This window comes from Hyalella azteca, unplaced genomic scaffold (genome assembly GCF_000764305.2).
Source record: "Hyalella azteca isolate HAZT.00-mixed unplaced genomic scaffold, Hazt_2.0.2 contig5976, whole genome shotgun sequence".
NCBI lineage: Eukaryota > Metazoa > Arthropoda > Malacostraca > Amphipoda > Hyalellidae > Hyalella > Hyalella azteca.
The window spans coordinates 76,011-89,215 of record NW_025936149.1 but is presented as its reverse complement, the minus strand read 5'-3'; the positions used below and the strand labels follow the sequence as shown (position 1 = coordinate 89,215).

Sequence of the window (13,205 nt, the reverse complement as noted above, 5' to 3'; positions counted from 1 at the left end):
GTAAAATCTTTAATCTTATTTAATTTCACTAGATATTTGATTTTCTAGGATTCATTTTTTATGGTATTTATGCTCTGTGAAGTTTGATGAATTGAATAAATTATCTGTTATTTATTATATTTCAAAGTAGGCTAGAAACCTAAGGATAATGCATAAAGTTTCCATCATTTTTGGGCTGATGCATGTCCATCTCCAGACTGTGATTGATTGTGGTGTCTTCCACACCAGACTGTGATAAGTTGGTGAAATTGTGATGTCTTCCACACCAGAATGTGAGTGGTTTTGTGATGGCCTTTCCAGTATGCATTGTGTTCTGGTTATTGTATTACCCCTCAAGAATTCTGCACCATTTCAAAGTGTTATTTTTGACAAAATGCTTTACTTCAATGACCTAATGCTATTTGATTACAGCTGCTATGTATTCTTCAATAAATGAATCCAACCCAGATCTTCAGGTGGAGAAGCCACTCATGGATGTTCTCACGAAAATATAATGACTAAGCAATATTGTTTGCTTTCCAGGACATCCTGTTGCAGAACGGTTTAGCTTCTTGCTCAATACCATGCTGAGTGATATTGCTGCCAGCACCCAGGATGTTGAGGTGAAGTTTTTGTTCTCTTCCAGTATTTGCTTATCTTGTCACCTCTGAAGCTATACAATTGAAACTTCAAGCATTCATAGGTTGAGTAAGCTCAATGAGCTCATTTGTATACTAATTTATGAGTACATAGTATGTTAAATAATCATTTACTAGATACAATACCGTAATTTAGGTAAGTGGCAGCGAATGCAGGAAGGAACAGTGTTGGCAGCGAATGAAGGAATTTTCTTTCATTTAAGTGCAGTCAAGTGTCATCATTGACTCGGTAGCGCATCCAGATATGCTTCTTTTGAATAAAATTGAAGATTACTTTAACCCTGTGCAGGTTCGTGATAAGATCCTGGCTGCTCAGGTGGAGTTGCTGGTGTTGCTGACGGCTGTGCTCACCAACGCTGCCGCCGCCGACAACCTTATTGCAACGCAGCAAGCCAAGTGTTGGTGACAAGCTATTCTGTACATAAAAATATAACTCAGCACTCACAGCAGTGAATGACAGAGAGCGCATTTTCTCGTCGAAGAAAACGTGAAGTGACGGACGGACAGACAGACAGACAGACGGACGAACGGACATGGCGAGCACAATAGCACCATTTTTTACATAAATGAGAAAATGCGCTAAAAAGGCTGTGAACCAATGCTACCTGGACTTTGTCTTCTTTTTATTCAACTTTACATGCCGACTAAGCATTTGAAATTGGCAAGAAGCGTCTATACCGTTATATTTCACAACTGTTGTCAATATTTGATCCAATGGATGAAGTAGGATGTTTTATTTCTTACATTTAAAAATATTGATAAATTACACTTAAATTTAAAAATATTGATAAGTTACACCTATGGGGTAATTTATCTCTCAGTTATGAAACTTCTGCCTGAAGTTTAAAATATCTGGTTAGTCACTTAGTTCTTTTAGTTATGAAACCTACGATTCGTTTTGCCATGAATCCTTTGTTTTGCTATCGACGTAAGTATGATTGTTTTTACTCTTTCGTGATACGTATATGAAACCTAATCATTTGCGTATGATTTTAAAGGTGTAGCATATAAATACTGAATAAATTCTAATGGCCTGTAAAAAATACTTACTCTCAATAGTGACAAATAAAAATATTTACAATCAACAAAAATATCTAGTTTTCAATATAGTGACAAAAATAATGTAATAATAATTAAGTCCCAATAATGTAATAATAATTAAGTCCCAATAATGACTTAATTACTCAATCCTCAACTCGCAGAGATTGAGATCAATGTTTTGCTGGGTCAGGTTTAGTAATCTTTCATGAAAACTAGATGATAATTATCTGCTTATTAAATATATCATATTGTTATGGAAATAGTATCCAGGATTCCATTGTTTTTGGGTCATAAACTGGGATTTGTCAGAAGTGGATTGGCGGAGCTAATTTATTAATTTCCTGCTTGAATTTTGATTGCATTAACTGCCAAAGCTTTTCTTGCGAACTGCCACTGTGTGTGTGCAGAGCGGTGCTGCTGTGTAAAGAGTTGAGTCTTAACTTGTGCACAATTGTGTCAAGTTAAATGAGTGTGTTTGGAAAATTTATTATCTCATGCCTATGAAGTAGTAATTCTACATATATTTTGTATTGCTTGATAATCCAGAAATTCTAACCATGGATGCTATGTTAAAAGTTGTTTTTTGCTGTTTGTGCTCCAAAAATTTTGTGTCAATGCTGCTGGGTTGCAAGGTCTGTATTAAAATCTTGTGCACAATTGCGTCGTCTGAAATGTTTGTGTAACGAATAGTTTGAATATCTGATGCTTTGGAAGGTAATAGACAATTTCTCATTATTTTAATAAAGAAATTTCATCGCGACAGTTGTTATGGGTAATGTGCTACACCATTTTTGTGCCATGTCGACATTGGTTTGCGGCTGTTGGTGCTCCACCATTTTTTGTGCCATGTTGACATTGGTTTGTGACTGCTTGTGCAACACAATTTTTTTGTTCCATGTTGACAGTAGTTTGTGGCTGTTGGTGCAACACCATTTGTTGTGCCATGTTGACAGTAGTTTGTGACTGTTTGTGCTACACCATTTTATGTGCCATGTTGACATTGGTTTGTGACTCTTAGTGCTACACCATTTGTAGGGCCATGTTGACAGTAGTTTGTGACTCTTAGTACAACACCATTCGTTGTGCCATGTTGACATTGGTTTGTGACTGTTACTACTACACCAATTATTGTGCCATGTTTACAGTAGTTTTTGACTGTTGGTGCTACACCATTTTTTTTGCCATTTTGACATTGGTTTGTGACTGTTGGTACAACACGATTTTTTGTACCATTTTGACAGTAGTTTGTGACTGTTAGTGCAACAATATTTTTTTTGTGCCATCTTGACTGTAGTTTGTGACTGTTAGTACTACACCATTTTTTTTGTGCCATGCTGACAGTAGTTTGTGACTGTTAGTACTACACCATTTTTTGTGCCATGCTGACAGTAGTTTGTGACTGTTAGTGCTATACAATTTTTTATGCCATGTTGACAGTTGTTTGCTACTGTTAGTACTATATCATTTTTTGTGCCATATTGACAGTAGTTCGTGACTGTTAGTACTATATATTTTTTGTGCCATCTTGACATTGGTTGATTTTTCGCGTGCAGTGTTGCTGTGTCGGGGTCCTGTCTCCGTGCTACTGGGTTTGTGCCGCACGTTGGGACGCTCGTGCTCGACTCAGCCCATCCTGCTGCGCATGTTCGAGCCACAGTCCAGCAAGGAGCTCAATTCCCAGCCAAAAACAACCACCAAATTCTCCATGTCCAACTTCCACAACATCGTGCCAGCAACTCTGCTACTCAGCCTGCCGCCAATCCCTGACAATGCATATGAACTGCCTCAGAAGTACGGAACTTTTCTTTTAATGCACATTTTTCATTTTTTCATATCACGCAACCAACAGTTTTTATTTAATACTATAAAAGTAGGTATATTATACTATACTAAAACTATACTTTTATACTATAATTTTCTGAGTTTATGTTTATTTACTTTCCTGACATCAACACTATGTCTAGTTTAAAGGATAAATTTGTGCTCCAAGTTTCCATTTAGACTCGGAATCAAATTTACCGTATGTTTAATTATTATTTTTTTTATATTGCACCTGTTAATATATAATTCAATTCTCATTTTCACTGTTGATATTAGGGAGAAACACTTTAATACCTTACGACATTCTTTCTTAATTGAATATTTTAAGTAATTCAAAATCACTTACTGTCTCCTCAGGAATGTAAGCAGCCGGTCGAGCAGCGACGGGAGCAGCAGCGTGCGAATGGACAACTCATTACTGCAGCAGGTAACCATAATAAAACTATAAACGCTATTCATCTAGAAAAAAAACGAAAACACTTTCGCTTCTAAATCATGCCACCTACTTTCTTTACAACTAATTTATTCCAATCTCATGACTAAACAATGAATGGTATTATCCTGATAGTGAATGGATATATTTGGCTTATAAGTGTTTTACCTGTAAAACTTTTTACTGCTGCAGGTGCTGCTGCACAAACCTGGCAGCAGCGTCGACACCTGCGCTGGTCTGCAGCCGCCTATGCAGTGCAACCTGAAGCTTACCCTCCAGCATCTCCAGGTGAGGCATTTGTTGTCACAAGTTACCAATTAATCAAGTAGTAATCAAATTACCCGACCCAAATTACCATTGATCGGGAGCGCTGGCACCCAAAATACCAGTGACGGTCATGCGTACCGAGATAGTTCCAGTGCGTTGTAGGTTCGAGCCTTAGCAAGCTGTGAAAATTTGATGGTTAAAGGACCGTCCAACAGCTGTGACAGCTTTCGACAGCTGTAATTTTACTTGGAGTTTAAAAAAATAATTAAATGTTAGCTTATTTGATTTGATGACTTTCTGATTCACGCTAATGTCTGAATGTCTGAAAAATTTAATGCTTGTACTTAAATGTGTGATGGAAGACTTATTCAATATTAAATGAAACCGTTGTGATTTCAACATATTGACCAATATTGTTTAATCAGAGTAAATAGAATTCACCTTATGCTCTCGTGCGAGACTGAAATGAACACCGAGAAATTGTTTGTTAATTTAGTTTGCTTTCCTACATCTTCTTATGTAAAGACCATTAAAAAATCAACTTTTGTATGGGCAGGCTGTTTGGTTCGCTTTCCTACATCCTTTTACAGTATGTAAAGACCATTAAAAATATCAACTTTTGTATGGGCAGGCTGTGTTAGGCTGCACCAAGCGGCTCCTGAGCACCAGCGTACTGACCACCCTGGACGCCGTGTGCGCTGAGGTGTGCAATGGCGGCAACATGAAACTCTTCCCATATTCCTCCGTTAAAGAACTCCTCAACCTGGTCACTGTGGGCCTTCTGAAACATCTCCTTCAGCCTCATTCAGGTTAGGACTTGCTGATATTTCCAGCATGACACTTCCTATATTCAAATATTCTTTTAATTTATATGTTTTATATAGGTAATAAAAGAGGGTCTAAACCTAGTCACTAATAGCAACAAGCGAGTCTTATTCAGGACTGGAAAAATATAAAATTGAGAGACAGTTGTCAACTTCTTCCTTATTTTTCCAATAATGAACTCTTCTTCATTTAAATTGTGAAAATGAAAGTCTCGAAATGAAAATTATTCTGTTTTCATTTATTAAAGAGCAAAAAAAGCGGTTGCGATGAGACATGCATGTTCACGAGAAGATCTAGCGCATTAAGCCAAATTCCCAGTAGTAGTAGTAGTAGTAGTAGTAGGAGATTTACTAGCGCTTCAGATAGCTATCTATTTCGCGCCGGTGGTGAGATCTTCAGTTACGTCAAAGATGTTTGGTCTCCTCCGTCTTCAAGGCTTATAGCCTGATCCATTTTAGGCGCAGGGGCTGGGCGGTAGATTCCCTGCTCATGGAGCGAGGGTCCGCTCCGACTTCATGTATCAACTCCAGCATAAGTTTAGTGAGGCTTGGTCTAGGTGATGGGAAAGTGCAATTATAGTCTCGCGATAGGCGGTGGTGCACGTGCATATGACCGACCGGCGGTGACGTTACGGGGTCATGCTAAATCTCTGGCAGCAGGTTGCATTCCATCAGGTATCGTCTAAGGTTATCGGTTTCGAAGTTACTTCGCCGGTCCTCCCGCAGCATTCTAGTGAGCATCTCGTCAAGATCAAGGGCGGATGTGTTGGGGTAGCAGTTTTGTCGGATGTCGTTGTGGCTAGGGCACTCCGCCAAGACATGCAGAACTGTCAGGGGCACCAGGCAGTCGTCACAATATGGTATAGGGCGTCGTAGTGAAGGCCATGGTGCAGAAAGTGGGTGAATATTAAAAGATATTGGGCAACGCATCAGCAGCAAAATTTATGCCTTCTAAAGATCTTGCTGACATATTTGGATTGAAATTATTGCATTTAAAAATTACTTCAAAATTACTGCAAATTTGAAAGACTGCAAGTACTACACACTGAGTACACAGTAAGGTTTCCAGTACACCAGATTGGCTGGAAACGGCCAGATGGATGGATCAGGATCAACAGAATGCAGTGAAGCTTGCCCGGAAATCAGTTGCAATACCGGTATGTGCAAACTGCAAGTGTAAGGGATATACTATCAAAGTTACTTGCAGCACTTTCTTATTAAAAATTACCTGGCGATGGATCTTGAAAATGGCAGGCAATGCTTTGGGCTAAAATTCCATATCTTGGCAACGTTGCTTACACCCTCTGCACCCTGGAGCCTGGAGTGAGGGTACAAAGAAGAGATCTATGCTTCTCAAGGCTCATTAGTCTCATGAGAAATAACTTTGGACAGGAAGTGAGTGATGCTCCAGAGCAGCAGATGGAGTGGTTTACTGTGGTTACCTGCCAATAACAGTGTTTCTGATTGTGATCAAGTTTTGGACTTTTGGGTGAAGTTGTTCAAACTCCTAAAGTTTGTGTCTAGGTCTCCACCATTTAGCCCAAAAGAACAGCTGGTCAAGTGCCAGTTAAAAATTTGATTTTTCAAGCTGGGCATCCTTACTCTCAGACCCCAGTTAACTTGTATTGTTTCCCAATCAGGTAGACTAACTAAAAGACAGTGCAAAGGCAATACTGTAAAATGGGGTAACTTTGACCACTTTTTTTCAAAATGATGCCAATTTTTTACTAGATAAGTTAAACTTAAATTGAAATGTGCAAAATACAGGTCTATACTCTAGCTTTACTCACCATAAATTGCTGGCTCCTGCCTCTCATAGTTTTGATGTAATTTGAAAAAATTTGATGGTCTTTTTTACCCCTGCTCTGGGGGTATCTTTGACTGGGTGGTCTTAGTAACCCCATTGGGTGTTCTTAGTCACCCCATCTTGGTTTAAGTTGCCCCTAATGTTAATAATTTTGCACGTATTTAACAATACACTTTATTTATCTTCACTTACAGGGAATACAATATTAACTTTTGAGCAAAATACACACAATTGGCAAAATTTTTTTCATTTTTTGAACATATTTCAAAGAAATAAACATAATAGCTAACTGTTCCTTCTGTAAATATATGCACTAACTTCCTTTTGTTAATAAACATGACAACTTCCTTCCATAAATGTAATAACTTTTTTTCATAAACATAACAATGTTCCTTTCGTAAATAAAGACTGAGTCTCACTGACCTAAGCTAATGCCTACAGACTTACATCACGAGCATCATTGAACACATACTGTTCTCTACTATTAAACTTATAAGGCACATCAATTATATATCTCACAAATGTCCTTCATCTCCACTGAGGCTGTGTCATCTTTAGCCACTGTAAATACAGTCTTGGATTCACCTGCATGGAGGAATGTGACAGACGCCTCAATCTCATCAAACTGATCAACAGTGGCTAAATATTTTTGATGTTTGTCACTGCTGTTATTGACATAGACTTTGGTAATCACAAAGCTACCCACTTTAAGTGCACTGCTTTTAGTTATTGTTGAGGTACAGGATCCTTCATCAGTGGCACTGATAGGAGCAGTTGCTTTTAGCTTCTTGAAAGGGTGGGTTTTACTTTGTTAGATGTATTACTTTCTGTAGGGGTCCCAGAACTAGGAGAGGGTATTTCTTTCTGTACCTTTGATGGTGTGCCTGCTGGTGTACCTCTACAGGGAAAACAATATTAACTTCTTAGCAATGAACACACAACCAGCAAAAAATTTCCATTTTTTGAACATATTTCAAAGAAATAAACATAATAGCTAACTGTTCCTGTATTACCTGCATCATTGGCTACTCTCTTTCTGATCTCACTATGCCGCTTAATGAAGGACTGGGCCCAGTCTGGGCCTGGCAAATTCATAGAAAACATGGGAACGGTGCACCCTTCTGAATCAAGGTAGCTTTTGACTATGATGCGCAAGTCCATTGGTTGGAGAGAGAAGCCATAGTTACTGCACTGAAGTGTCCTCTTCACTATAAGGGCCTCCTCTACCTTTGAGAAACAGTCTGTCGCCCAGGACTAAGCACAGTTTTTCCATGCACTCTGTTGAAAAGAACACACTTGCCGATGCCATACTGCTTCGCAGCTTTTGTCAAACTTATTTCATTGTCTTTGATCTTCTGCACTACTTGATCAACAAGATCTTCGCTGTAATTCTGGTAGGTACGAGCCCCCTTTGGACGTTTGTAGGTCCTAGGCATCTTGAACTAAGGTCAATACTTATAAGTGTAAACTCTATATCTAACAATAATTAGAGTCTGTAGAGTCTGAAACATGAAAAAAATACATTAATAGGTGTATCAATCATTAAATGTTATATATGGTCATTTTAAATTAATTATCAAGCCGGTCAATGTTACCCTGTCAGGGCTGACATTACGTGGTCAAAGTTACCCCATTGGGGGGCGGTGCCCCCCATTTGCAAACTATGATACTTTTCTGAAATTTTTCATTTGCATATGTAACTAGAAGAGCTCTACTACAATGCATCAAAACCTGGAGTTATTGTGCCAAAAAAATAAAAAAATTGGAGGGGGTACGCACTCCGACAGGCTTTAAATAATAGTTTTTTTGTGGGTCGCATTTTTAATTTTTTAACCTATTAAATATGCAAACTTTTTAAATCTTTCTATTGTATTACGTAGCCTCAGTATTAGGCCTTTTATGCCCATTGACAAAATTTTTCTACGTCTTTGAGTTTTGGGGGTTTTTGTTAAAAAAAAACAAAAAGTGGTCAAAGTTACCCTGGGAGTCAAAGTTACCACATTTTACAGTATTGCAAGCAGTTCAGCACAATAACAATAAGCTACTCTGTAAAATCCTTGCTGTTAACTAGTCATAGCAGAAGAGAACTGAGTGCAATTGCAATTGAATCTATGAGTGCAATTAAATATTCCTGGATTACATGAAAAGCTCAGAGAAATCAAACTATATCTGTACAAAGAAAAACCTGATGATGTCTGTCTCTGTGCAACAAGGCTGAGACTAGAGAGAGCATGAACCCTCTTTTGTAGGGTTTTCATGCATGCTGAACTTTGCACAACTGTTAATTTATGTTCTAACTCTAATGTCCGATTTTCTGAATCAGTAACGAAATGCACTCTCCCATGTTGATCTTTCCTCCATCATCTGCCTAGACTTGCTGAGCTCTACAGTTAATTCAATGCCTCCTGTATTTGTACAAAATTGCTTTCAAGACTTTTGGAAACATTGTTCTCCCCAACATACCGTCAACCGGGGCTACTCGGGACGATTTCGAAAGTTTTTCATTCATAACTTCTTACCATGAAACATTTCATAAACAAGTTTAGGCTCATTTCAAAGCTCTTTGCAAGGGCTATTCTTTCCTTACTTTCTCTCTGCGGGATTCTTCCTCTGCAGAGTAGTCTCCGCTTTGGTGGCGTTGGCTCTGGGGCGTTGGCTGGGATTTCGGTATTTTTGCTTTTGACATTTCAGACAAAGGGGAGGTGGTGCTCTGCATTCGTTTCCTCGCAGCGTTACTCGTAAGAGGTTCTTTTAGTGGAGATTTAGGTCCAAATTCCCAGCATTGTATCTGCGTTATCAATCATTCTGAGGAAGCTGAAAAGTTCAGTTGCAAATTTCAACTTCAGAAATTTAATGTCTGCGCTGCCAGTGGATGACTCAAATCCTACCATTGGTAGAAAACGTTGAAGAACGGAGTTCGCAAACCCTACTCTGAAACGAGTACCGGTATAGTGTTAACATCAACAAAAATTTTGTTGGCATACGTTTGCAAACAGTATTCGCAATAAATACTTGGCTGTTATAAATGGAGAGAAGATGTATAGATGCCTCATTTCAATGTATTATGGGCTCAAGCTACGCACGGTTTCTTTAGTTACCTAGCACTTTGGAATGCACCATCTGCAGCATTTTTGGCTAACATATTTTTTAGGTTTTCTTCGTATCATTCACGGGTCGCACATCAATGGTCTGTGCATAACAAAAGTCCCGGGATTTAATCTGGTTACATTTCAGACCTGCCTGCGCCGTTCACGCGCGACGTACAAGACTTCGTGATGTCGCTGTACTTGACGGGGCACACGGAGCTCATGGGGGGCGAGGGCAGCAGCACCGCCCTCCGCGGCGCCCCCTTCAACGCCCACAAGCTCGTCGTGCGCGCCAACGCTGCCTGCGTCGAGCTCCTCGTCTGGGCCGTCACTGACGAAGCCGGTGCGAGTTGATACACTATTTAATGTAGTGTCTTCTTTACATTATATTAAATATTATCTCGTCACTGACAAAGCCGATGCTAATTGACTCTCAATTTTATGTACTTTCTTCTTTGCATTATATTAAATATAAACTGACGAAGCCGGTACGACTCGATGTCATGAAGTGACTTCTTCACATAATATTAAATATAATATCGTCACGGACGAAGCCGACACTTTGCATTCATGACTTAATGTAGTGCCTTCTTCATATAATATTAAATATTAAAAGCAAAGAAAACGCCAAGCCAATTCACCATATCGATATTGAAAACGTTTCAGAATCCAGCGCCATCATCAGTTAAACAATCTAAAAATGAATACAATCATTTTACATGTAAAAATTCGAAATCAGAAATAAAACCTAAAACAGACCTAACATTAAGTCAAAAAACAGGTTAGGTTTTGTGTCTGACTTAGAATTTTGACTTATGAAATAATTGTATTCATTTTTAGATTGTTTAACTGTTGATGGAGCTGGACTCCGAAACGTTTTCAATATCGATATGGTGAATTTGCTTGGCGTTTTCTTTGCTTTTAAATTCCTTGTGAACTTGCGATATAAGCAGACTGATAATATAAGTACCTTATATTAAAATTTATGCTGTCACTGACGAAGCCGATACTTTGCATTCACGGTTTAATGTGGTGTAGTCTCTTTTTAGCGCATTTTCTCATTTATGGAAAAAATGCACTATTGTGCTCGCCATGTCCGTCCGTCCGTCTGTCTGTCCGTCCGTCTGTCTGTCCGTCCGTCTGTCCGTCCGTCTGTCCGTGACCTCAAGTTTTCGTCGACGAGAAAATGCGCTCTCTGTCACTCACTTCACTGAGTACTGAGTTATATTTTTTTTTAAATAATTTTATATGTTTCGTCTGATTTCAATAAAATTTTATCTATCCATGAGACTATTTTGAGACTCAATTATATCTATTTTCGGACATATAATACAAGTAAATTTTCGGTTTGATTCTTTATTCCGACTTGCCCTTCTGTATCAGAATGCATTTTAAATCATGCTGAAGATTTAACGTTATATGAGTACTATCATATATAATTACAATCATCAATATAATATCTAAATACTAATCATAATTATTACATTTACAGAAGCTGAGAAGCTGTGCCGTCGACTGAAGGAGAAGCTGTACTCCCCGCGTATGCTGCTTGCACACATGCCTCTTATGCGCATATGTCTTCAGGTATGCTATCATCCTCATGTTTAAATATTGTCATTTGACACAGTATAGTGGTTCTTAGGTTGTGGCTGGGTTGAAGGTCTTTCTTCATAATTATGATGTTCAGGTGCCTCACTATTATACATAATAGTGAGGCAAATAATTATATATTATATTATTTAATAGTATAATAGTTGCGAGATTCGTAACTTCGTCACCCAATCACTGACGGCTTATCAAGCCATGCCCACCAATCATAGCCGTGAAATATGCTGCTACGTGTATTTAGAGCCGCATGTACGTTAATTAACCAAGTTTCGATAGTACGGCCCTAGGTTCTTGCACACTTGAAATATTCTCACTGGACTTTTAGTGTTATTCATTTACTTGTGTTCAACCTGTGGAAAAGTTCAAGAAATTCATCAAAGTTTACCATTAATTGAAAAATCTGGTATTAGAAATATTTAGTCAATGTGTAACTACTCGAGCAAATAACAGAATTGAATAATTGTATTCTACGCACCGAAATGACGAGCTTCACGTGCACAGGGTCTGGGTGTGATGGCTGAACGGTTCCCTGGGATGAGCAACATGAGCGTGCGTTACATCACCGACTTTCTGGTGGACCCGTCGCCCATCCTGCTGCGCCTGTACCGCCCCCCGTCGTCCTCTAACCCTCCTGTCACTGGTGAACATTCTGATGGATGTGTGATTTGATGAACTGCAAATTCACCATATCGATATTGAAAACGTTTCGGAGTCCAGCTCCATCATCAGGTCGAAATTTCGAACTGATGATGGAGCTGGACTCCGAAACGTTTTCAATATCGATGTGGTGAATTTACTTGGTGTTTTCTTTGCTTTTAAATTCCTTGCGACATAAGCAGACTGATAATTAATATAAGTACTTTGATGAACTGTGTTACGGTAGTTTGTTTCCTGCAGAACGAAAACTAATGATGCATTTTCTTTAACAGTGATACGCTTGAATTTTGTCTGTATCAAGAGCTACAATAAATTATTAATTAGGTTATGATTAACTATGACGTGTTGGATGGTTGTCAGAGTTAGGAAGAACGTCGGCACTAAGAATCTATGAGGTTTTCTCAGTTGTTTCGTCAGTTAAAAGCGATTTGTCAAGACGATAAACAATCTGATAGGCTAGAATTCATGACGTTACTTTTACGGTCCTCAGTGTTTGGGCCGGATATCAGGATGAAAAAAAAATCTATTTGGCTTTGATTAGGAACGTCAAGTGTACTTTGGTCTGTGCCTCAGTGTAGAGCTGGTGGTCAGTGGAGGTTAGCCCGGAAAACGATCTGTTTGTCTTTGATGAACTGTAACTTGTTTTATGCTGGTCAGTGTGGAGCTGGAGGTACCAAGGATGGTAAACGAGCTGTTTGCTTTTGATGAACTGTAATTGGTTTTATGGTGGTCAGTGTCGAGCTGGAGGTCAGGACGGAAAACGATCTATTTGTCTTTGATGATCTGTAACTTGTTTTATGGTGGTCAGTGTCGAGCGGAACGTGGGGCTCAGACGGCCGTCACAACAGCAGCAGCAGCCGCGAGTTCGAGGAGCTCAGGGACTTGGCGATCCGGCAGCTCTGCGTCGCCCTCCTCGCCGCGCGCTCCATCGATCCTGACGCTGCCCTCGCCTACGTCGCTCGTGTGTCTCCACACCTCCTCAACCAGGGCAACCACGCTACCCAGAAGTGAGATATAGGTACA

The 13,205-nt window shown here is 39.2% G+C and overlaps 1 protein-coding gene across 1 annotated transcript in view; it reads left to right on the top strand.

Moving 5' to 3' along the window:
• LOC108681827 (phosphatidylinositol 4-kinase alpha) overlaps positions 1 to 13,205 on the top strand; it is a 33,930-nt gene that overhangs the window by 2,407 nt on the left and 18,318 nt on the right. Inside the window, exons 3-12 of the mRNA XM_018170899.2 lie at positions 523 to 602; positions 928 to 1,036; positions 3,233 to 3,470; positions 3,858 to 3,927; positions 4,126 to 4,221; positions 4,832 to 5,009; positions 10,066 to 10,260; positions 11,410 to 11,501; positions 12,027 to 12,165; positions 12,991 to 13,189. Coding sequence (XP_018026388.1) covers positions 523 to 602; positions 928 to 1,036; positions 3,233 to 3,470; positions 3,858 to 3,927; positions 4,126 to 4,221; positions 4,832 to 5,009; positions 10,066 to 10,260; positions 11,410 to 11,501; positions 12,027 to 12,165; positions 12,991 to 13,189 — 1,396 coding nt within the window. The remainder of the gene's footprint in view (positions 1 to 522; positions 603 to 927; positions 1,037 to 3,232; positions 3,471 to 3,857; positions 3,928 to 4,125; positions 4,222 to 4,831; positions 5,010 to 10,065; positions 10,261 to 11,409; positions 11,502 to 12,026; positions 12,166 to 12,990; positions 13,190 to 13,205) is intronic.